This window comes from Canis lupus, chromosome 14, assembly GCF_011100685.1.
Source record: "Canis lupus familiaris isolate Mischka breed German Shepherd chromosome 14, alternate assembly UU_Cfam_GSD_1.0, whole genome shotgun sequence".
NCBI classification, from domain to species: domain Eukaryota; kingdom Metazoa; phylum Chordata; class Mammalia; order Carnivora; family Canidae; genus Canis; species Canis lupus.
In genome coordinates, this window is record NC_049235.1 from 6,996,960 (window position 1) to 7,023,518 (window position 26,559).

At 35.7% G+C, this 26,559-nt stretch overlaps 1 protein-coding gene across 7 annotated transcripts in view; it reads right to left on the reverse strand.

Moving 5' to 3' along the window:
• NRF1 (nuclear respiratory factor 1) overlaps positions 1-26,559 on the reverse strand; it is a 135,937-nt gene that overhangs the window by 56,921 nt on the left and 52,457 nt on the right. For all 7 annotated transcript variants that reach the window (XM_038556538.1, XM_038556541.1, XM_038556539.1 and 4 more), the window contains 3 exons: positions 20,366-20,480; positions 16,954-17,080; positions 5,791-5,931 (listed from right to left, as the gene is read on the reverse strand). In XM_038556538.1, the coding sequence (XP_038412466.1) occupies positions 5,791-5,931; positions 16,954-17,080; positions 20,366-20,480 (383 nt within the window). The remainder of the gene's footprint in view (positions 1-5,790; positions 5,932-16,953; positions 17,081-20,365; positions 20,481-26,559) is intronic.

The following is a 26,559-nucleotide window of genomic DNA, read 5'->3' on the forward strand; positions in this document are numbered from 1 at the left end:
TTCTGTTTGTTTTGCTTTATTTGTTCATTATTTTTCAAACTTTTTATTTATTCAAGTAATCTCCACACCCAATATGGGGCTGGAACTCAGGACCCTGAGAGTAAGAGCCACATGCTCTTCTGACTGAGTTAGCCAGGAGCCCTGGAGTTTTTTTATTCAATTTCATTACTAATAACTGGTCTGTTCAGATTTTCTATTTCTTTCTGTTTCAGTTTTGGAAGAGTGTATGTTCTAGGAATTTACCACTTTTTTTCTGTCCAATTTACTGGCATATAATTTTTTACAGTATGCTCTTATAATCCTTTTTATTTCTATGGTGTCAGTTGTTACTCTGATTTTACCCCATTATCATTATGAATGCCCTTCTTTGTCTCAAAAAGGACTAATTTTAAACAATAATGCTGGACTGATCTTTCCAGAGATGCTTCTTCTATATTATAATCTTTGCGTGCATCTCTTCTAAGACAAATTCCAAAAGATTTATAGCCTCCCAAGAAAAAGACAATCTGACTAGATTCCAATGTGGTTAAAGAGCAGAACTGATTTCCCACGAGCAAAATCATAATAATTGCTTAAAAACTCTTCAAGCAACAACGTAATTTCTAATTTCAAAGTGTAGTCTGGGAATTAGCAGCAGCATTGGCATCACCTGGGAGCTTGCTAGAAGCCATAATCTCAGGTCCCCACTCAAGACATAGTCTGCATTTAAATGACAAGACTCTCAAGTAATTCTTATGCACCCTGAAGTTTGAGAAGCATGATTTAGCTTTGGTTTCTGGTCTGAAGTATCCTATAAAATTTTGCAAACCTGGCTTCCAAAATCTCTGAAAAAGATGCTTCATTATTTCATTGCAGAATCTACACTAAATTAATGATTTCTTCTGCTAAGCCTTATCTCAACCTCCTTCAACTCTTATGCCAGTAGGCAGGCAGATATGGGATAAGTTCTAGCCACTATTCTTTTTTTCTTTTTAAAAATATTTTATTTATTTATTCATGAAAGACACAGAGAGGCAGAGACATAGGCAGAGGGAGAAGCAGGCTCCCTGTGGGGGGCCCGATGTGGAACTCGATCCCAGGACCCCAGGATCACCCCCTGAGCTGAAAGAAGACACTCAACCACTGAGCCATCAGGGCATTCCCCTAGACACTTTTCTCAAAGGTCCCTAGAAATGCAAGTTTTCATTTTAGCACTAAAAATATTACAGAGCTATGTGTTTTTTATCACACACAGACGCACACATACACACTAAGACTTTAACAGGATCAAGACAGAGTTATAATAGTTTCTATTTTTAAGTGAATGTTTATGTAAATATTCTATTTACTAACATGGCATCATACTCATACCAAAACCAAAAATAAATTAAAAAATGACAAAAAACAAAACTACAGAGCTGCTTCCTAAAAGAACCAGAGCATTCAGTTCACACAGAACTTAAGATATTCTATCATATGTAATTTCAGTTTGTGTAGGAGACAATTTTGATAAAGCAAGAAATTTCTTTAAAACAGTAAATGTTAAAAAAAAAAAACAGTAAATGTTTAGTGTAGATTAGTTAAAATACTCAACCTGAGTGATGATCATAATATAATTTTAAGAAAGAGACAGAAACAGAGAGAGAGAGAGAGAGGGAGAGAGAGAGAAAGAAAACACTGGCAATATGGACTTCATCATTTAATTCCATTTCTGTTTGTCACTAATTTGCCTCATAAATTGCTTCCTCTCTTTATGCCTCAATTTTAAATATATGATCACCTGTATTGTCCCACTTCATTGCTTAGCCAAATAAAAATTCCAGGTCCACTAACTTTCTGTAAGTGAAAAATGGGTGAGAAATGGTAATGTTCAGATCACTCAAAAGTTAATATAGGTAATATATACAGTTAGTATAAGTAATTGATAATACTATCTTTGTGTGATGTATTCATTTTCAAAGCACTTTCCCATATAATACCTTATTTTTAATTTCTTTGACTCCATAAAGTAGGAGGGCATATATTATTCTCACTTTCAGATAAAACTGGGAACCCGGGCTCTATGTGGTAGGAATGGGACTAGAGACTAGAGCTTCCAACTCTAATAAACCAGGCTAACTTTCAAATTTGTAGATAATAATGGAACCAACCCATAACATTAGAACAATATTGAATACAATTTACTCTTTAGATGATTGAGTACTCATCTTAGGATTACATATAGAATTATATTTGTCAGTCTGGATCATCAATATAAACATTATTCATCTCCACAGCATTCAGTGCAGATAAGATGACTAATAGAGTTGTCTAGTTAACCCAAGTCCATCTCTGTTACAATGCACCTTTATAATTCTGGAATTCAACACTTCAAGGAAGTCATGAATTACCTATATGGTCTGGATTCTAGAATTGGTATCCAATTAAATTTCCTCATCCTTTATGGTTATCAATCAACCATATATGAGTTCTGCTTCCTTGACTATGAAATAGGAATTATATATGTACTCTGGAGGACCAGGATTAAATGAGATACTCCTATAAAAACTTAGTAGTGTGTCTCCCAAAACATAGTAGCTATATGAGAAAAATAAGAGAAAGAAAAAAGAGTTGTTGACAACTTCATCTAAAGTTCAACAAACTTGTACTTTAAAAAAAATCAAATTTAGGGGCATCTGGGTGGCTCAATCAGCTAATCATCTGCCTTTGGCTCATGGTCCTGGGATTGAGCCCTGCATTCGGCTCCCTGCTCAGTGGGGACCCTGCTTCTCCTCTGCCCCTATCCTCATGCTCACGCTCTCTCTCTCTAAAATAAGTACATAAAATTTAAAAAAAAAAAAAGAAAAATTCAAGTTTAAATATAAAAATATTTTTGTGTTTCTATTTATAAAAGTAATTCATGCTTATTAGACAAAGAAAGTGAAAAGCACTCATAATGCCATCATGTACAGATAATCACTGTTAATATTTTGGTTTTACAGTAAGTTCTACATACACACAACACACAGAGACAAGTTTTGTGTGCACGTTCTAAACAAATGAAATTGATTAACTCAATTATGTATTCCCTGGGGGAAAAAAATCTAGCCCTCTCCTAAACAAACAAAAAATTAGCACTAAACAAAGTATTAAACAAAGCAAATTAGAGAACATATGTACTGTTATTTTACAAGCAGTTAAAAACTACTGGAACTCTCTATCCCACTGCAATAGAGAAAACGTCAGCATTTTTGGTGTCTAATATTTCCCTGAATAGTAAATTTCTAGTCTAGTTTGGGAGCTGCTGTTTTTTCATATAAATTCTAAACATCACTACTCTAACTTATTCAAGTACTTTGTTCCCAGATTTTTCTATTATAAACAATGCCATGAACATACATCTTTGCTCACCTGGAAGGCATGACATTACATATGTTAAATTTTGTTTTTTTTTTTTTTTCATATGTTAAATTTTGATATGACTGTCACCCAGCTTTCTGGAAAGATAATACCACTGCGCATTTCTACTGACACTGTGTTAAAATGCTTGTATTCCCATTCCCTCTCCTACCTAGGTTTAGTTTGAAATAATACCCTGTTTTCACGATCATTAATCGTGAAAGGTTTTGGTATCAATTAGAAAAAAAAAAAAGGTAACTGGCTCACATTAATTAAAAAAAAAAAAAAAAAAAAAAAAAAAAGATCCAGAGGGCAAAATCCAGGATCCAAATACGCAGAAATTACCATCCAGTTAGGAGCTGGGGTTTTCAACACCCTGCTCTCACTCCTCCTCACCATCTGTTTGTTTTATTTGTTACATATTACTTTTTAGTCATGATCTGTGATGAGAAGGGAAAGGATGGAATGTAGTATGATAAAGAATGTGCATGCTCCCAACAAAGTACTTCTTTCTGAGTCTGATCCCTGATTTCAGTACTAACTTCCCTGGGATCATTAGACAAAGCTCTCCCAAGTGTGTATTTCACAAGAATAGAAAGCAAAAGTTTCAAATGTGACAAAGGAAAAAAAATGCCCATCACGGTAGAGGGCATAATGCCTCTCATAGTATTCTTAACCAGAAGTTTAGTTAACTTTTTATCTACCTTATATCTGAGGTATAAATTCTTTACATCAATCAGGTAAAAAAAATCATCTTATGTTTTAATTAGTCAGAATGGTCCTAAGGACAGAATAATAGGTATGAAGTGACAGGAAAAAAGTTTAGATAATGCTTTCCTTTTGAACCATTATTTAGATATTCTTCAAATGTCCAGAGAAAGATCTATGAATCCAATAAGCAAAAGATCACAATTTAGCTTTATAAAATATTATATGGCTTTAGACTAAGCTGCAAGCTCAGATTCAGCAGGAAAAAAAGTGTTACCCCCTGAGTAGCAGCATCAGTGTCTGCAGTCAATGAACATCCACTTGGAAGACTTACAATCCAAGTACCTACCATGCTGGATTCATTTTACTGTGAATCTTAGGTCATTTACTGAACAGATACTATTATTTAAAATTCAAAGGTTATTTAGGTGACAGGAGCTGTAGTAGACAGCAGTAAAGAATGGAAACTAAATTCCTGCTCTCAAATTCTAGCTGGAGAGATAGATCACAGACAAGTATAAATGTTCATGAATAAGATAATTTCAGATAGCAAACAGTGTTACCAAGACAGTAGGATAGGGGGACGCATTCGGCAGTGACTTGGTAGCAAGGAGAAGCTCCATTAGATGGGATAATCAGGAAAGGCTGGTCTTAGGAGGTAATGTCTGAGCCAGACTTTGAATAAGATAAGGTTAAGCATGTAACAATCTGGGAGAACAAAACAGTAAAAGCAAAAGAATGGGCTTGGAGTGTGATAAAAAGAGGGCCAGTGTGGCCAGAGCACAGTGACTGAGGGCGAGTTTAAAGAATGAAGCTAGGGCAGTCTGGGTGGCTCAGCAGTTTAGCACTGCCTTCAGCCCAGGGCGTGATCCTGGGGACCGGGGATCTAGTCCCATGTTGGGCTCCCTGCATGGAGCCTGCTTCTCCCTCTGCCTGTGTCTCTGTTCTCTCTGTGTCTCTCATGAATAAATAAACAAAATCTTAAAAAAAAAAAAAAAAAGAAGGAAGGAATAATCAACTGTGCTAAATGCTGCTGGAAGACTGAATAAGATCAGGAAAGAAAACTCACAACTGAATTTACCAAGAGAGGAGTACATTAATAAAGAAATAGGGCAGGAAAATTTGTTATAAAAAAGGCATTTGATCTTGATCAAGCTGTTACTTTCAAAGCTATTTAAAATGGACCACCTCAGCAAAACTCCTCAGGAATGCTGATTTCTCAGGCTAAGTACATCTTGACTTCCTTGTCAAAACAAGAGGAGAAGCAATGACTCAGGGGGATGTCCTTCTGAGTGTTCTGTTCTTACTCCCCAGAGAGGGGAACCTTCCTTGACGCTAGTGTGGTGGTATTCGGAATTTACATAGAGGAGCAACTCAGCCCAAAAGACTACATTTACTTGCCCTGCTTGATGGTGATTCATCAAAATCCTAACAGCCACCTGTCCAAACCAATTCCAGACTATAAGTTTCTTTATCTAACCCAATGGCCCAAGTGAAAGGAAAGAACTGCAAACCAAGGAGGAGACCACATCCACACTCTCGGGTGGGAGCATTCTTCTGACACTACATTCTCTTCCCCAAGGCTGCTACCACCTCACTGTCAGACTCAAGCTTGGCTCTCTCTCCACGGGCATCACTGAGCACAAAACTAAGAAGTGTGACCTGAGGCCCGCCCACACCCGGGCCACTTGTCTTTCTGTCTCCTCCTCACTTTCCACCCCTTACCTGGGTCATTTTGTCCACAGAGACTGGAATTCCGTCGATGGTGAGAGGTGGCAGCTCTGAGTTAACCTCCTGTGGCGCGGGGGCGTGTTCTGCCAGGGCAGACTCCAGGTCTTCCAGGATCATGCTCTTGTACTTACGCACCTGCAGGGAATTAAGGGCAGGAGTAAACAAGATGCCCAGCAACCAGGGAGGGTTGGTGCCAAGCAACCGGAGAGTGGGTGGGGCTGGCTCCCTCAACCATAGCAGAGCCCTAGGAACAAACACTTCTACAACTAGCAGGTAAAAACACCCGCTGGCCCCAAAGACATCATACTATACAGAATTAAGTGAAAAGATGATGAAATTGCAGGTAATAACAGTAGAAAGGAGCCAGTGGGAAAGGTTTTACAGAAATACTGCTTCTTAAAGTCACATTTTCTCATTCAACACCAGCCCTATTACCTGTTCCATGTCTAATAGGAATGGTGTTCTTTATTCTGTTTCTCAGGCCATTTGATAAAACCTAGCTGTGGTAGTTCATCACTAAAATCATTTTCCAGGTCACCAAGGATTATGTCTCTAAAACTCTAAGCAACCTATCTGAAACTGCCACTACTTTCCTGCAAGGCCAGACTACCCAACAGGTGATTCAAGTGATTGAGAGGCTCAGCTGAAAGGCTTCAGAGGGGAAAACAAGTGGTGTATACTGGAGCTACCTGTCAAAGGTGTCACTAGCAGCAAGGCCCAGGGTCAGAGAGAGCCCCGCAGGTCAAGCCCTCCCTCCTTTCTGGTACTCCCTGGTGAGTGGTAAACTTCAAACCCATGATGTCTCTGTAGCTCTGGCATGCACAGGTCTAAACCAGATACCATTATTCTGACTCCTTCCCTTCCACTACCAGTGAAAGATCTCTCCAAAGACAGAGAACTTAGCAGCAGCACATTTGTACATGCACACATTATTCCATGATGAGTAGAAAGGGTAGGCAGACACAGGATCCTACAATCACCAATAATGCATCCATTCCCTCACAAGAATACACAGGGGGGTAAGGACACATTGAGAGATGACAAAAAAGCCATGGAATTATGGAAATATAACAAGATGGGACAGGAAATTATAACATGCTTTCAGGGCTCAAGCCATTATCTTAGAAATAAAGGGGAAAGAAAAGAGGTTTCCCAGAAATTATGACAATATTCAAGTCCTAGGTTTTCTTTTTTTTATTTTTATTATTTTTATTTTTTATTTTTTTGGTTTTCTTTTTTTTTTTTAAAGATTTTATTTATTTATTCATGAAAGACACGGGGGGTGGGGCAGGGGCAGAGGCAGAGCCAGAGGGAGAAGCAGGCTCCATGTAGGGAGCCTGATGTGGGACTCGATCCCAGGACTCCGGGATCACGACCTGAGCTGAAGGCAGACGCTCAACCAGTGAGCCACCCCAGCGTCCCAGTCCTAGGTTTTCTACTCCAGGATGGACTCTCAATCAGGCAAACTTCCTTAAAAGTATCTCATTATGAGGATTAAAAAAAAGAAAGATTCCCATACTCCACCTCAAGCATATGAAAAAGTAAAAATTATTGTTGGTTATGAAGTACAACGTTTGCAGTTACAGAACCTTCCAAATAGGTTAACAAAGGGGATGAAAGAAAAATAGTACAAATACGTATAGTCATTATCATCTTAGAGACTCAGTTTTAGCCTGGTTTCTAACAACAACAAGTAAGTTTTAAAAATCATTGCCAATATATTTACTGTAACATAAGCAGCTAGTGTTGCCATGCCAACTTTAAGGATTTGTATTTTCTACTTTCTAGTTTCTGTATCCTATGTAGAGTTTTTTGTTACCATCCCAGAGAAAAATCAAATCTTATAAGCCTAAATTCTGGTCTTTGAACTTTAATATACCAGGTTGAATCATTGTATTAGTATGCAAGCCATAGTAAGAGTGAATAATAATAGTATAAAAATAAATTTCACGGGCAGCCCGGGTGGCTGAGCGGTTTAGCGCCGCCTTCAGCTCAGGGCATGATCCTGAAGACCCCGGGATCGAGTCCCACATCAGGCTCCCTGCATGGAGCCTGCTTCTCCCTCTGCCTGTGTCTCTGCCTCTCTCTCTGTCTGTTTCTCATGAATAAATAAATAAAATCTTTTAAAAATAAATAAATAAATAAATTTCACTGTGCTGGAAATACTTGGCAAAGACAGGAAGTCATTAGATTATTATTATTACATTATTAGCTGGTTTCAAACAATTTTAGCCATTTTTATGGATCAGTAAAATTCTAGGAATTCATCTCCAGGCACTTTGCTAAACTTATCAGATCTATATAATTCCTTAAAATATCTTGAGTTTCAAAAAAAACAAATTGCTGGTAGAGCATTCCTCTGAGTAATTTACAACAAAATAACTTCAGCTGTGACCACAGTGTTTTTAAGGTCATTCGGTAAAGTTTCCCAGAGTGATCAAGCTAGCGCTTCAATTCTATCTGACTTCTCAATTCTGAGGTACATATTCTTTTGCATTTATCAGTGCTTTGAAATCAGGATACATCTTAAAATTGCTGTGGATGAGGCAACTTGGGGCACAGCTGTCACAGGCTGCACACCTGTGAACATGGCTTTTCTCCCTAGGATCATGACTGCAATCCCTTGTCTTTTCGATCAACAAACCATTTGAGAAAGGAATGTGAGTCTTGGTTGCAGTTAGATCATCTCCCCAGGGATCTTTCTAGTAAGATCAAGAAGCACCAGCATCAAACTTGTTGCATCTTAGAAAAAAGTCTAGAGACTATAGCAGAGCACTTCCTAAAGACATGCAGCACCACCCATGCTCTTGATGGCACAGAGGACAATATTACATGAAATGTCACAGATGATGATGACTTTGCAATAAGAAGTCATTCAGAAGCACTGGATTGTGAAAGTGAGAAGTTTTAGGAATACCAATTTATTTCACTTTCATTTTCCTTTTTAAGGTACTATATAAAATGCAATACTATTAAAATCTATGTCTAAATAAGCTTAAAAGAGTTCTCTCAATAAGTGTAAAATAAAAATTTTAAGTGATCAGCACTGTGCCAGACTTTGTCAGTGGTTTTTCTTTCTTCATGGTACATATATGATGGTGCAGCTTATAACTGATCATGTCATAGACACAATAATGTAGAGGTTTGTTTTTCCAACTTCTATCTTCTATTCCAAAAACCACAGCTTAAGCCTTTGTTACTTCATACAACCAACTGGTTTTACAAAATTAAAACCACTTAAAAACAAAATCAGCTGGTCTGCCTACCAAGCTCTCTTCCCGCAATTCATCCTGTATATCACTCCCATTTATAAAATATCTGAGCCCTGGGTGCCTGACGGCTCAGTAGAGCCTGCAACTCTTTGATTTCAGGGTTGTGAGTTTGAGCCCAGAGATTACTTTAAAAAAAAAATTTTTTTTTTTAAATATCTGAGCCCCTTTGGAGCTGCATGAAAATAAATAAATCAATTAATTAACTTCTGAAATAATGGCTTATGATAGTTAAATATGATTTATTAAGCACTTACTATGTGTCAATCACTGCATATATTATCTCAGTTAATCCTCACATAATTCTATAAGGAAAATACTAGTATACCCATTGTGCAGCTAAGAAAAACAAGGCTTAATAAACTTAAGTGACTTACCCAAATCATATAGCTAGTACATAGTAGTAATATGGCTGCATATCAAACTAATTTTTATCTAGCTCCAAAGCCTGTATGTTCAGCCACTTTGCTATCATTTGTCTTTTTCTCAAAATCACTTCTCCAGTTCCCCACATCTCATAGGATGAAGTCTAAACTTCTAAGCCCAGCATTTCAACCTTTCTAATCACTCCCCACTTTTCCAATACTCCACCGGGGCCACCAGATACAGTCATGCTTGCCCAGCCCTGTAGACTATGAGAATGGCACTCTCTGAGCTGGCCAGTTTCCTCACTAACTTTTTCATCTAGCAAGTTCTTTTCTACCTCTGGGTCTTTAATTCTGTTTCCTATAAAAAAATCTTTCAAGGCCCAACTCAATTTCCACTCCCTGTAAGAAAAATTCCTAGGTGTTCTTGCCATAATTCTTTGACCCTTTTAAATTCCTACAAAATCAAATGATCACTTATATTGTTAAATATACCATATACAACTAATGTATGACATCACTATCATTACCTATGTTATGAAATATTTCACATATTCGGATATGTGCAGATGACATATAACAAACATTCTCCTAGTTGCCAGAGGTGGAGAGTGTTTAGGGTGTTTCAAAGAGCCATTAGAGTTCTGAGCATGGAATGTGCTTGCTGAGGATTTAGGAATTGGCTGCTCCAACCGTAACATCAATGGGTCTTTAGTCAGGTTGCAAAAACAATCCCAGACAAGATACCATAATTCTTTTGTATACCTGAAGACTTTCTGGAGAAAAGATGAGTCTTCAGGAAGGTCCTATGAAAGATTACAATTTTTTTCTTACCTATGTACTTCTCTGAGATTAAAAATATGTTGTCATCTGGGGTATAAAATAAAAAGATGCCCCAGTGCAGAGCTGTTCTCAGACCCATGATCCTGAAGCATGCTTGGCATGGAGCCAGACCACAGGCTGTGGCCCATGAAGTTATGTTGGCTTTCACCCTGTTCTCTCTCTAGCCCCAATGTCAGCCTCTTTTCTCCCCTGCCTCAGTCCAGATCTCTAATTTTCTCCTCCCTCCCTGGATTTCTAGTTTTGGACCCTGAAACCTCAAAGGACGGATTCTTTATCTTATACTTTATATCTAAGAGTGTTATTTGCTGAATATGTAAGTAAATGAAAACTTTTTACTTCACTATTCAAAAAATTTTTAATTCCAATATAGTTAACATAGTGTTACATTAGTTTCAGGTGTACAATAAAGTGATTCAACAATTCTATACATTACTCAGTACTCATCATGATAAATGTTTTCTTTAATCTCCATCACCTATATCACCTGTCCCCCCACCCACCTCCCCTTTGGTGACCACCAGTTTGTTCTCTATAGTTAAGAGTCTGTTTTTTGGTTTGTCACTTTTTTTCTTTTTTCATTTGTTTAAGTTCCACATATGAGGAAATCAAATGGTATTTTTTACTTTACTATTTTTTAAATATGCTTCCCCATTTCCTGTAACTTGCAGGCATTTTTAAAAACCTATATAAAAAAGTGAATGAGTTAGAACAAGAAATCACAACCAACTCTCCCACTCATCTGCTGGGAAAATGGAATTAAAGACCGAAGGATGATTTTAGAGAAGCTGGTGACAACGCCAGGGCTACCTTTTGCCTCTGTGCCTGTGACTAATTTCTGTACCTGTAGAACTGGTTAGTCATATCCAGTGTATCCCCATCTAAATGTTACAGATTAGACTCCAAGGAAAGAGCTCCACCTCCAGGAATTCCTGAAGTTCTTCTGGAAAAGGATGGAAATTCTTTCTCTATTCCTCAACAAAATATTTTTGGGCCTATTCCTACCGACCCTATAAAAGTATGGGATATAGCAGTAAGCCAAGAGAATGCTCTCAGGGCACAGCAACTTGAAAAACCTACCATTTGCCAATGTTCTTCATGCCAGCTCTCTATAAACATATATAGGGGGATGATAATCAACTTTAATTAATTTCTACTGTTCCCCAGTGAGGTAGGTATTATCCTTATTTTACACATGAGGACACTGAACCACATGTAGGAAAAATCAATGTGGGTAACTACTCAAAAACTCAAAGCTTAAAAACAGTTTCCACAAATATGGAGGCAAAATTGAATGAGCTTGTCTGAATGTTAATAATGCTGCCTTTTAGGTGGGAGCCACACCTTCACTAAAAAGGATATTCCAAAGGGCCAAAACACACAATAGAGTTGTTCTGGAGGTCTTTTAACTTATTTTTTGTTTGTTTGTTTGTTTGTTTTAAAAAGCTGAGGCTTAAGAAGACAACGGTTTTAAACTGCAGAGAACATTAGATCTGAGAGTCTAGATCCCAAGCAACTTAAAAAACCTTGAGTTTCTGACTAAGGGAATCTCATTCTACATCAAAGTCAAAGGCCCTTTCCAAGAGATCAGCTTAGTTTTAAGTTACTTCACTACCTCACGTTACAAATATAGACATGGCATAAGTGATCTCTGAACCCAGTAGTTCCTCCAGCCAGCCAGCCATCAAACAAACATTTATTCATCTCCTATATGTTAGCCACTGCGCTAAGGGTGGGCCAGGGACAAAATAGAAAGCAAATTTATCCATCAGTGTCCATTATTATGCATATTCCAATCTAGTGGAGAAGATGAACAAAAAATAATCATAAAAATAAATATATAATTACAAACTGGAACAAGCACCATAAAGAATGGCACAAACTAACTTCACAGTTCTTTACTTTTCAAGGTCTCAACTGAGATCCAATGTAGGATCAGAACTTAGAAACCGAATCTTTATTGCTGAGTGCTGCCAAATGTTTGAAGATGCTTTATTCATTCAACAAATATTACTAAGCAACTACTCGTGGCAGGGGCAATGTATGGTTCCCGGAGCATAATGGAGAACAAAGCAAACTCAGTCCCTCCCATCCTGGTGCTCACAGTCTAGCTGGGGATAGACGTTAGTCAAATAATCATACAAATGAACATACATTTATAGTAAGTACACACAGGATTGTTGAGAACTGGAAGGTAGTTCTATTTGTTCCCTTTTATAAAAGGAGGCAAAGACTTAGAAAATGAGATTAAACTTAAAACCCCATATTTAATACCCTGGACAAATCTATGAAAGATGTAATACTCCATCACCTTGAACCCAAATTTCGACAATGGCTCTATCTTTCAGAAGTTGGGAAATGTTGAGCAAATTGCTCAGCCTCTTTGAGCTAGCATTCTCTTGCAAAATGAAAATAATCATACACGCACATCTCAGGATTACTGCCAGATTTACTGAGAATATGTATAAAGTTTTAGGGCACCTGGGTGCCAGTTGATTAAGTGTCTGCCTTTGGCTCATGTCATGATCCTGGGGTTCTGGGATTGAGCTCTATATTCTGAGCAGGGAGCCTGCTTCTCCCTTTCTCCTGCTTGTGCTCTTGCTTGCTCTCTTGCTCTCTCAAATAAATAAATAAAATCTTTTTTAAAAAACCTACAAAGTTTTATAAATCTGCCATATTATACAAATGTTAGTTATAACAATCCTCTGTATTCAACAATTCCATAAACATGTATAAAATGCAGACTGACTTTTAAAGCAGGACCAAACTCTATGGTTCTATAATTTTGTTCACCTAGTACATCATCTCGATCTGAAAATATTAATAGAAAGACCAATGTCATCATTATACAATGGCAGTGTAGCAGTCCTACCTCTGGATGAGTCATCAATTTAACTAACCCCTTATCTCTGAACATTTAGGTTATTTTCAATTAAAAAAAAAATGCTATAAAGAGTACAGTGACTGATATACTTGTACATCTATCTTCACTCATTTAACCAATTATTTCCTTAGGATAAAATTTCAAAAGGAAGCTGGGTTAAAAAGTGTACATTTGGGGCACATTTTATACTAGTTGCCAATCTCCCCTCTAGAAAATTACACCAATTTAAACTGCCTGGTTGACATACCAACACTGCAAATTGTATATCTTTACCATGTTTACCAACCTAAGCAATGTAAAATGGCTGTTTTAATTTCCATTTCTTTGAAAATTTTGACATCTGTTCTTCCTCCTTCTGTTTATGTCCTTTTCTCTTTTGTCTTTGGGCGTCTGAAAATATGATTTTAAATGAAAAAACTTAAATATACAGAAAGATGTAAAGAACAGTAAAATAAAGGCTTCTACTCTCACCACTCTGATTCAATAATTGTCAACATTTTGGCATAATTACTTTATTTGCTATCTGTACACACACGCAATATTTTTGGGGGCTAACCACTTAAGGTACATTTTATTTTATTATTATTTTTTAAAGATTTTATTTATTTATTTTGAGAGCAAGAGCATGCAAGAGCAGGGGAGCGGTGGGTGCAGAGGGAGAGGAGACGCAGACTCCCAACTGAGCAAGGAGCCTGACGTAGGGCTTGATCCTAGGACCCTGAGACTATGACATGAGCCAAAGACAGACACTTAACTGATTGAGCCATCCAGGCACCCCCACTTAAAGTATATTTTAGACACTGCAACACTTCTAAATACTTCAGCATGCATCTTGGAAAAATAAGGGCATTCTTACACATAACTACAGTATAATGATCACATCCTACAAAAATATCAGAATTCTTTAATATCATCTAATATCTAATCCATATTCAAACATATCTTTGGGTCTTTATTATTCATCTGTTCACATTTTTTATTGATTTTTGAGAGCTCGTTATATATTTAGAATATTAATCATTAGTTTGCTACTTACTGTGTGATCTTGAACAAAATACTTAAGCTCTCAACCCTCAAATTTCTACATCTGTGAAGCACAAATAATAAGACATATATATCATAGGGTTATTGCAATGATTACTTAAAATCATAAATATAAAATGTTTAGCAGAAAACAGACATATTAAAAATACTCAATAAATCATAATTGCTGTTATTAACTTGAAAACATTTTTCCAGTTTTTTGTGAGTCATTTAATTTTGTTTACAGTGCCTTGCTATATATATACCCTAATTATGGACAAGGAGGTAATATCAGCAGAACACAGTATGGAAAAATAAACAGAAACCTGAAAAATATTTAAAAAAACAAAATACAATATCAACTATTAAAAGACCTAGTAATGTTTCCAATTCCCTTTAACAAACTCTAAATAAAATTAACAATCTTGATTCTGAAATCCATATTCCAAAGATGAACATCCCTATTGAATTTTAATTTTTCTAGAGTTTCTCAGTAGCCTCTAGCTAAAAAAGCATAAAGGAAGATTAATGACAGCTTCAGGCAGGAGGACAAAATGCAAATCAGTTTTAAAATTATTAAATGAGATTATACAAAGTGCTTATAACTATACCTAGAACACAGTAAGCATTCAATAAATATTAGACATCTAAATCATCTCCTTAACTGTTATTAACAAGAGATTATGTACAACATATTGTGTACTGATTATGATAAACAATGGGTTCTAATTACTTAATGCCACTCTGTATACCAGTGTATATTAAGGAATATTCTGTACCTTGAAGGTTAACAGAAGTCATCCAAAATAATCAGAGCAGTGTCCCCTTTGAGGGATACATTTTAATTACTTTTTCAATTTTGTACATGTTTATTGTTTTACTGAGGTTTAGATATATTTTAGTTATTTTATTTTCTTACTAAATTATCCACTTAGTTGAGGTTCTTAATTTATAACAACAGAATTAATGCACAGCATTTCCTTACAATTTTCAATCTTTCCTTACCTGCAATTGTAACTCATATCATTTCTAAGACTATATATTTGCTTTCTTCTCCTTTTTCCTCAACTAGCATACTAGAAGCTTTTCTATTTCATTGGACTTTGCATAGCATCATTTCTTGAATATAACAATTCTACTTTTTCTGCTCACAAACTCATTAATTTTTTCCACATGTTTACTTATTCTATTTTTTTCTTAGACTCATTTTCCAGCTTCTTGAATTAGATGAAGTTTATTTCTTTCCCAACTTCCTTATATATATAAAAAAATTAAGGCAATGGATATTCTTTTGAGTAGTGGTTCAGATCATAACTTTTAAATTTTGCTTTTATAATTTCTAAATAGTCTGCAAATTAAGTTTTTCTTTTAAGAAGTATTTTTAAATTTCCATGTGACTGAAAAATTTTTCCTGTCCATCTTTTGATATTAAGTTCAAAATGTTCTGTGCCATGGTCAAAAATATGGCCTGTATAATTCCACTACTGGGTATTTAGTCAAAGAAAATGAAAACACTAATTTGAAAAGATATATGTACCCCTTATGTTTACTGCAGCATTATTTATAATAGCCAAGATATGGAAGCAACCCCGGTGTCCATCCATAGATAGTGGATAAAGAAGAGGTGATGTGTGTGTATATACATATATATACATGTATAATGGAATATTATAATATTGTAATATGTGATGGAATATTACTCAGCCCATAAAAAAGAATGAAATCTTGCCATTTGCAACAACATGGATATATGTAAAGGGTAAAATGCTAAGTCAAATCAGTCAATCAGAGAAAGACATCATATGATTTCACTCATATGTAGAATTTAAGAAATGAAACAAATGGACAAACAAAGGAAAAAAGAGACAAAAAACTAGACTCTTAAAGTCGTCTACCATACTCTTCTAAGGAAAGGTTCTAATATGCACCCTAATTCTAGGGCCTTAGGAATTTTTAGCAAAATTCAAAACAAAACTCAAAAATGTTGAAAAAGAACCACAACAGTTGTATGTGGAAAAAAAAACAATAAAACAAACAAAATTTCAACTGCTTACTAATCAGTTCTAAACTCCTGAAATGTCTATATTCAATACGGGAGAAATCCAATAAATGTCCCTTTAGCTAACAAATGTTATTGTAATAAAAACAAAATGCAATTTAAATCTGGTCGGACTGTTATTCTACTAACAATTCACAGTTATTTTGGCTAGAGAAAAAGTAGGTCACATAGTATTAAGTATGCAAAGGTAAAATACTATCTTTATAAACTTAGCTATGGATAGTTAGGCAATCAAAATATTCAACTATTTTTCAAAACTGAAGCAGAATGTCGAATAAATTCTTCAAAGAAATGCAAGAGATTTTAAGCACGTAACTAAAATACCAGCAATCAGCAAAATGTTTCCTGAGGTTTGCCTCACAAAGTCTACATCTTAGAATTATCTCCCACTTGGTTCCAGATGTAAATCAGTAATTTTCTTACAAAATCCTGCACTGGTTTCTTAACAAATATAACACCATTTTTTCTCCTTGCATGACACAAGGTATCTTTCAGACGGAATATCTGATAGGATAGAATATCTTGTTATAGTAAGTACAAACCAATAATCCCTTTTATTTTGATCTACATAAAGTAGCTTGAAAACCAGTCCCACTCCCACCTTCGGATCAGGGGAGCACAGAAGTAACAGCTATTGTACTAGACAGAGGACCAAAAGAACGAACAACGACCCACAGAAAGCAAAGAGTATCTGAGAACGTAGCTGAATATTCTTACCACATTTTCCAAAGGTGCTGCACCAAACACTTTAAAGACGGGGTTGGGTTTAGAGGGGGAGATACAGAGGACAATAGCTTGCTGTCCCACTCGAGTAGTATATTCATCTAATGTGGCTCGGAGTTTCCTGAATCAGAGAATGAAAAGAGAATAAAAACAATTAAAGAAAACAGAAATTATAGTGACATGGAAACAAAATTTACTTTGACTTCAGAAAATTCATTCTGATTAGATATGGGTCTTTTTTTTTTTACCTAAAATATGAAAAGGGGAATGTGAAGTTGAATACCCTGTTCAGCAGAAATATGTGCATGCCTCTGTCCTAGAGCCATGACTAGCCCACTGATCCAAAGGTCGGTTATAAGTTTGCACACAGCCTTGACACAACGTCAGACGTGGAGAGTAGAATTCTTCCCGATCTCAGTAACACTAAAGGGGTTTTCTCTTACTGCTACTTATAATAGTAATAATTACTGCTGAGACCCTTTCTTGTAGACGTCATCATATCATCGCCATGCTTACTGAAGGGGACCTAAATGACCTGCTTCTAATTTCTTTGACTGACATAGTCCTTGTTTATGTCTCACTGACATAGTTTTAATCCAGAAATACAACTTCAAAATGTTGTCATTTCCAGATTTTCACTGCATATAAATAATAATTCTTGGTCCTGCAGTATTTTACAAATGAGGAAGAAAGGGGATCCCTGGGTGGCTCAGTAGTTTAATGCCTGCCTTTGGCTCAGGGTGTGATCCTGGGGACCCGGGATCGCATCCTGCATCGGGCTCCCTGCATGGAGCCTGCTTCTCCCTCTGCCTGTGTCTCTGCCTCTCTCTCTGGGTCTCTCATGAATAAATAAATAAAATCTTAACAACAACAAAAAAAATGAGGTAGAAGTCAAAGAGCTTTTTCAAATATATCAACATCGGATGAAACAGAAATGCTGGGCTTTTCTTCTGAAATTATGGGAGATTATTTTAAAGTCTACATTCCATAATTCTTCTGGGAACATAGTCTACTCTTTCCAGAGACTGGTGAGTAATTAATTCAAATGAAACAAATGGAACATAACTACTTTTCCATCTTTCTCCAAAAGTATGTACTGTCATTCTATGCCCCTTATAGCAAAGACATTTCTATAGATAACACATTCTAATTACTCCTGCCTATCCTGTCATTAAAAGAAATGAGAAGATCTATCTGGTGGTATAGAAACTCTTTGTTGAAAGCTTCCAATCAGTACTTTTGGGTTTTTCCTTCAGTTTCTTATAATCTTCCTCTTCTGTTCTTAGTATAAACCGTATTTTCTAGCTTTTGTCACATATCATTTACATGGACTGGCACTCCATTTGGATTCAACATTCCAATAAACATCTAAAATTTTGGATATAATATTTAAAACACTACAAGAAAAAAACTTCTGGAATATTTTTAGATGAAATTTCTTATTCTTTATGCAGTCAAATGCTCTGCCACTGAGCTATACCCCCTCTTATTCCTTATGAATGCATGTTGTGCAACCATCAAATATTAAGTCCTCCATGTACCACACCTGTGTAATAATCTTCATTTGCAAACTACAAACTCTTCAGAAAAACAGAAATGAGCAAAGGACCATATACCAACAAGAAATTTGAAGACACTCCAATCCTTTCAATCTTACCATTCCACTGAAAATGCTTTTGTCAGGTTCAATCATGACTTCCATGTTGCTAAATCTAATGGTCAATGTGCATCTTGTTCAACCTGCCAGCAGTATTTGACAAATCACATGCCCTCCTTCTTAAAGCACTTTTGTACTTGGTTTCTAGGATATTGCTCTCTTGATTTTCCTCCTGATTCACTGATAGCTTCTTGGACTCCTTTGCTCATTGCTTTGATCTCTCCAACCTCTAAAGGGTAGAGTACATCAGGCCTCAGGTGGCACTCACTCCCTAGGTGACCTCTTCTAGTCTCATAGTCTTAGACAAGATCTAAGACTTAGACACTTTCAGCAAGATCTCTCCTTTGAATTTCAGACTTATATATCAATTGCTTATTCTGTTTCTCCACTTAATAGGTAAGAGGTATCACAAGCCTAATCTGTCCAAAACAAAATTCCTGATTATGCTCTACCCTCACTCGTTTCTATACCTGTCCTTCTTCCAATAAGTATCATCTCAATACTTCCAGTAATCAGACCAAAAATCTTGAGGTCACCCGTTACTCCTGTTTTTGTTCTCATACCCCACATCCAATCCATCAATTACTTATGTTAAGGGTAACTTTTGAAATACATCCAGGACCTGACCATCTCTTACTATCTTTGCTATGTTGGTTTTAAACACTATAGTTTCTGGCCTGGATTACTACAATCATCTCCTAATTGCTCTCCCTGCTTCCATTCTTGTATACCCAAATTTGATTCTTAAAACAGTACCCTGGCAGTTTCTTTGAAAACATAAATCAGACCATATCACTGCTTTGGTCAAAAGCCTTCAACTGACTTTCCATCTTATTCAGAACAAGAGTCAAAACCCTTATAGTGGACCAACGACTCCAAAATGTGGCTTTCTACTACTGCTCTGATGCTATCTCCTGTCATTCTCTCCCTGGCTGTTCCTCAAATATGACTATCACGTTCTATCCCACTTCAGAAACTGCTCTTGCTCTTCTCTCTGCCTGAAAAGCTCTTCCCCTAGACATCAACAATGTCCCTTTACTTACTTTAGGTCTCCATTCAAAGGTTGCCTATCAAAGAGGACTTCCCAGGGGATCCCCAGGTGGCTCAGCGGTTTAGCGCTTGCCTTCAGCCCAGGGCGTGATCCTGGAGACCTGGGATCGAATTCCATGTTGGGCTCCCTGCATGGAGCCTGCTTCTCTCTCTGCCTGTGTCTCTGCCTCTCTCTGTGTGTGTCTCTCTCATGAATAAATAAATAAAACCTTTAAAAAAAAAAAAGAGCCTTAAAAAAAAAAAAAAAGAGGACTTCCCAGACCATCTCTATAAAAAAAGAGAAACTACTGTATCCTCCTCCAGACCTTTTTTTCCCCCTCACTCTATTTTCTTTTCTTCCATAGTACTTATCTTCATTTGATACATTACATATGTGTTTACTTTCTTTTTTCCTTCACTAGAATATAAGTTCTTTAAGGGAATTTGTTTTGTTCATGGTTATATTCCCGAGGCCTACAGCAATGTCTGGCACAGAGCAGGCATAAAAACTTTCTCTGAATGAAATGATGTGATATTCTACATTTGTTCATCATTTCTAGTTTCATTTATTTAATTCCATAGGAGTACTTTCAAGTCTAATTCTGCCATCAAGGACTCTAACTTGGCATCCTTGGTGTACTTAGTAATGTATGTTCTAACTCTCATTCACATCACGAAGCACTGGAGGAACAGCAACAATATGGAGAAGGTAGCCCTCACCGAAGAAGGCGTGTTTGCTGTCTCTTCCGGATAGATGGATTAGACTCAAACACATGAGGCCGTTTCCGCTTCTTTCCTGTTGCCACAGCAGCAGCAGCAGCCATTCCCACAGGACCTAAAATAATAACGCATGTGCTGAGATCAGGCAAAGCCTGCTAGCTGTATAAGACAGAAAATAAAGGTACAAAAAAGGTAGCATTTATTTCCTAATATGTTCTCATTAAATAAAATGTTTCTGATATTATCAACATACTTTGCTATTGTTCACCACGAATCATATTTTCATTTACCAATAAAACTTACAATGAATCTTAAAAAGTGATTGACTTAAACACCTCCCCACCATACACTAGCTAAATTTGATATAACGTTATGTTTTGTTTTGTTTTGTTTTGCCAGCATGCCCATACTGCGAAGGCAATATTTTCAGAGGTGCTAGATTAAACTGCAGCATTGAGAGGAAGAGCTTGCCAAAAGAAAATAATCACAGATTTCAAATTTCACTTCCAACCCTGTGCCCCTCTTTCCATTACCCCAAGACACTGCCAAGTGGACAGTGCCAAGTTAAGGAAGTCAGAGATAATCACTCATACTTGGAACTCAAATAGTAATACTACCACACATAAGAAGACTATCTGGAAGAATATTACCTTAATGGGAAATTTTTTTCTTATATATCTGAGAATTGTGCCTAAAATGGCATTGTTGACCACAAAGTTAAACTGATAAAAGCATGCTGGCAGGAAAAAGATGAAAACTATCCCACTCTGAGGAAAAAATATTAATAAAAGTTGGTCTGGCTTGCCCTGAAGCTAATCACTAAAAGAGAGGAATTATTGGTGTCTCTGATTCATGGAATCTCAACGTATCAAGGACATTCCTTTTTTTTTTTTCCTTTTTAAGCAGATGACCCACTTTTATCCTTATCTGTAAACCCTGTAAAAGGCTTACATGAAAATTAAGTTTACTCACATTTATATATGTTATATATGGTCTAAGGGGCTCAATTAAAATAAGCCTTCTTGAAAATCCAGACAAATCTCTCTACATGTATTTTTGGTAGTATAATCAGTCTGACTTAAATAAACTCCACTAAAGAGCCCCAGAGCAAGTAAAAAAATAAATTAATAATTTTCCTCTCCTTTCCATAAAAAATCTTACTGATGCATTTTTTCTAGGATTTTATTTTTTTAATTGTGATAAGAACACTTAATGAGATCTGACATATTAATTTTTTTAAGTGTACAATACAGTTAAATAGGCACAATGTTATATACCAGATTTCTAGAACTTATTCATCTTGCATAAGAGCAACTCTCATTTTCACACCCCTGTCCCTGGCAACTACCATTCTACTCCTATTTCTCTAAGTTTGACTAGGTACCTCATATAAGTGGAATCATGCAGTATATGTCCTCTGTAAATGACTTATTTCACTTAGCATAATGTCCTCAAAGTTCATCCATGTTGTTGTATATGGTAGGATTTCCTTCTTTTTAAAGGCTGGATAATATTCCATTTTATATCTACACCACATTTTCTTTATCCATTCATCGGTCAGTGGACATTTGAACTGCTTCCACATCTTGGCTATTATGAATAATGAACATGGGAATGTGAATACTCTATGAGATCCTGATTTCAATTTTTTTGATTAAATATCCAGAGATAGAATTGCTGGATCATAGGATAGTTCTATTTAACTTTTTAAGGAATCTTTATACTGTTTTCCATAGAGGCTGCACCATTTTATATTCCCACCAACAGCATACAAGGGTTCCAATTTCCCTACATTCTTTGCTGATATTTATCTATTTTTTTTTTTATAAGAGCTATTCTAACAGTGTGAGGCAGCATCTCACTGTGGTTTTGATTTGCATCTCCCTGATGATTAATAATGTGAACATCGAGGGAGGGGGAAAAAAAATAATGTGAACATCTTTTTCATGAACCTCTTGGCCATTTGTACGTCTTCTTTAGAGAGATGTCTACTCAAGTCCTTTGTCCATTTTTTAATTAGCTTATTTGTGCTCTATGGAGTTGTAGGAGTCCAACATTTTATTACTGAAACTTTCAAATACAGAACAAAGTTAAAAGAATTTTTTAGTGAATATTCATATCTACCACTCTACCATTAACATTTTACTATATGCACCTATCCATCTTTCTTTTCTTTAATTCTTTAAGATTTTTTTAGATTTTTAAATAATCTCTATAGCTAATGTGGGGCTTGAACTCACAACCCCAAGATCAAGAGTCACGTGCTCTAATGAGCCAGCCATGCACTCCATCTTTCTATCCATTCATCAAGCCATATCATTTTTCTTATTCTGATTCATGTAAACTGCAGTATGACTCCCCTAAATATTCAGTAAAAATATCATTACCTAGAGTTCAGTATTTCTTTACAAGTTTTTCTTTTGAGGTAAAATTTACATATAATGCAATGTACAAAATCTTAAGTGTACATTCAATTTTAAGTGTACCATAAATTTTGAAAATGCAGACACTTATGATAACCAATCTCCTATCAAGATATATAATAATATCACCACTACAATAAAGTACCCAAAATTCTGAATTTTTTCACCCTATTTTAGTTGTCTATTCTAGAACTCCAAATAAATGGAATCATATGATATATACTCTTTTGTGTAAGGTTTTTTTCACTTAGAATAATGTTTCTGAGATTTATCCATATTATTATATATTAGTAGTTTGTTCCTTTTTATTGATGAGTAATATTCCAGAGTATAAATAAATCATTGTTTATCCATTATCCTATTGATAGACATCAAGGTAATTTCCAGTTTTAGCTATTATGAATAATGATGCTTAATTAATTTATAAATTCAATACAATTCAAATTAAAATCCTGGCATGGGTTTTTCTAGAACTTGAGAAACTGATCCTAAAACTTAAATGGAAGTACAAAAGGCCAAGATTAGCTAGAATTATTGTGAAGAATTTTAAAAGGTGAACTCATCCTATCAAACATCAGTAGTTACTATAAAGCTATAGTCATTAAGAGTATGGAACAGGCTGAAGGATAGACAAACCAATGCAACTGAACACAAACACCTTCTTATGTCAGAAGACAGAGTGGGAAAAGGATGAACTATTAAAAATATGGTACTGGGACAAATGACTGTATGGAAAAATAATGAAACTAGATCTCTATATCATATACAGAAATGTATTATTCCAGGTGAATTAAAGAGCTAAATTAAAACAACAAGAACAAAAAATTTTATAACTTCTAAAATAAACTGTTGTAGAGTATTTATACACTCAAGGGTAAGAGTTCCTTAAGTAAGACTCCAAAAGGATTAACAGTAAAGGTAAAAGACTGATAAATTTCACAATAATATAAATTAAAACCTTTATAGACAAAAAGAAATAATAAAAAATTGGGGGAAGGAGTGGTCAACAAATTGGGAGAAGATAATAAATGCAATGCATACTATCGAGAAAAGAATAGTATTGAAAAACATTATCAGTAACTCTTACAAAGTAATTGGGAAAAACGACACAACCCGATTGGACAAAGGCACAAAGAGGAAATATGCAAAAGAAGAAAAGCAAATAGTCAATAAAGATCTGAAATGGTGCTCTATCTCATCTTCTGCACTGGCCGGAATTGCTCGCTCAGAGATGAGCAAATTAAACCAACAATGAGATACTATTTCATACTCATTAGACTAGCAAAAACAAAAAACAAAAAACAAGTCCAAATATGGTACGGACTGGAAGCAACCGGCACTTTAGCATGCTGCTTGTTGGGATGTAAATTAATATAGTGATCTGGAAGGGCATTTGGAATATTTAGTAAAGTTGAAAACGTGCCCATCTTTGCCCTCTCATTCTCCTCCTGGGTATATCCTTCAGCAGTGTTTTTAAACTGCAGGTTTCTGTTCTTTGGTGGTTCATGAGTAGTTTTTGTTTTTTAACAAAATGGAATAAAGTAAAAGATACCAGAACATATCAGTGGGTGTATCATGGCGGACATGTAAGTAATACTCCATGAGAAATTGTTATTACAGTTATATGTACACTCACTTATTCCAGACCACAATGTAAAACATATCACTATGGGAGCTGTCAAAGTTTGAAAAACAATGCATGGGTTTTCCCACAATTTGCATAAGAAAACAAAATAATTTTCATTTGCAGCTATTATTAATAGCAGAAACTTACAAACAGCCTAAGTATTATACCAATATATGTCATATTCAGATAATGAATAGAATACCAAGTAACAATTAAAATAAAAACATACTGCCACATTATCAATATGAATGAATCTCAGAAAAATATTACTGAATGAGATAAACAATGTTATAGAAAGGATTAGAAAAAAAAAAGAAAGGATTAGAGTGCTATCATTTATATAAAACTTAAAACATGGCAAACAATGCTAAGTATCGTTTATTGAAACAGACATACACAACAGTAATAAAAGAAGTACATGAGAATGATAAATTTAGAATACTGGTTAACTCAGGGGAGGAAAGAGAATAGGATTAGAAAAAGCAGCAATTCCCTTCCCTTCCCTCTCCATTCACCTTGTTTCGTTATTTCTTCTAGAGTATTCAGTGCTTTCTGAAATTATTCTGTACCTTTATTATTTGTACCTTTCTCCTCACCACTGGTCTGTAAGCTCCTTTAGGAGCAAGCTCTTGCCTGTCTTGTTTATTGTATCTACATATAGTGACATGGAGTATACAGCGATTCCTCAATAATTGCTGAATGATTAAATGGTAGATAATTTCTACCACCTGGCCCTCAGTTTCCACACCTGTCACATGAAAATGTTAGATAAAAGTCCTTTCCTAATTTTAACATCATGACAATGCAGTGCCGTAATAGCAAAACTGTGGCTCAAAAGCATCTTCCTTCCCAGGAAAGAAGTTGACCTGCATTCATTATGTTAGGATGCCCTCTTCTGGGAAGTATAAATACTTCAAAAATATATTTCACAAACATCTCATCTGTGTTCTGCCACTGAGCCTTATTTTAAATTCACAATTCCAGAAATACACAGTGGATAATAACGGAGAATAATACGGCTGTTTTTCATTTTTCATTTGTTTTCTCCTTAAATATAGCACATTCTAAAAAAAGATGAAATATTGTGGCCATTCCTAATCACTGATTTACTGTCCAATTTTCTCCTAAATATCTTCTAAGATCAGTTTTCCTTATACAATATTAAACCCTTCCAGGCATCGTTTACATAGAGTCTTCTACATAATGTTAAATGTACAATGTAAATAGCAAAGAGAATGGCACAAACTATAGCCCAGCTTTAAGTCATTTAGTGGCCCAGAAAATCTCAAACCTTAAATTGGATTAAGATAATCCAGGATTGCTAGTGTCCTCAGGCATCTGGCAGAAGCAAACAAAAATCCTCTCTAGAGGACAATAATTTCATTCTAGACCCCAAATTATTTCTAAAAAAATTTCTAAATGCACCATCTAGCACTCATTTAAACATAACCAATACATGAAGAGAAAAAGCAATGTAAGTAAGAAACATCAACAACATACAACAGAAAAAGAGCCAGAGGCACTTCAGAGAGTAGAGTACCAAATTTATTGTAAAATCATTATGCTTACTTCACTCATGGAGATTAAAAAACTTTTTTTTTCTATTTCAAAGTTATAATAATACAAATTTGGGAGGAAAAAATATTAGAAATTCTAAAACAAAAAACTATTAACTATTACTAAAATTACTGCCTCAGTAGACAGATTTAAAAGCACTTCAGACACAGCTGATGAGAAAAATTAATAAACTAGAAGACAGTCTGAAGAAATTATATAGAGTAAAGCATAAAGAGACAAAATAATGGTGATACAGAATAGAGGGTAAGAGACATAAAGGATTTGGTGAAGACTCAATGAGGAAAACTAATATATTTAACTGGAGTCACAGAAGGGAGAGATGGAATGGAGCAGAAGCAAAACTGAAGCAAAATGTAGTGACTAAGAGGCACCTGAGTGGCTCAGCTGGTTAAACGCCTGCCTTTGGCTCAGGTCATGATCCCAGGGTCCTAGGATTGAGCCCTACGTTGGACTCCCTGCTCTGCGGGAAGTCTGCTTCACCCTCTCCCTTTGCCCCTCTTTCCAACCATGCTTTCTCTCTCTCTCAAATAAATAAAATCTTTAAAAAAAAAAAAAAAATCTTGTGA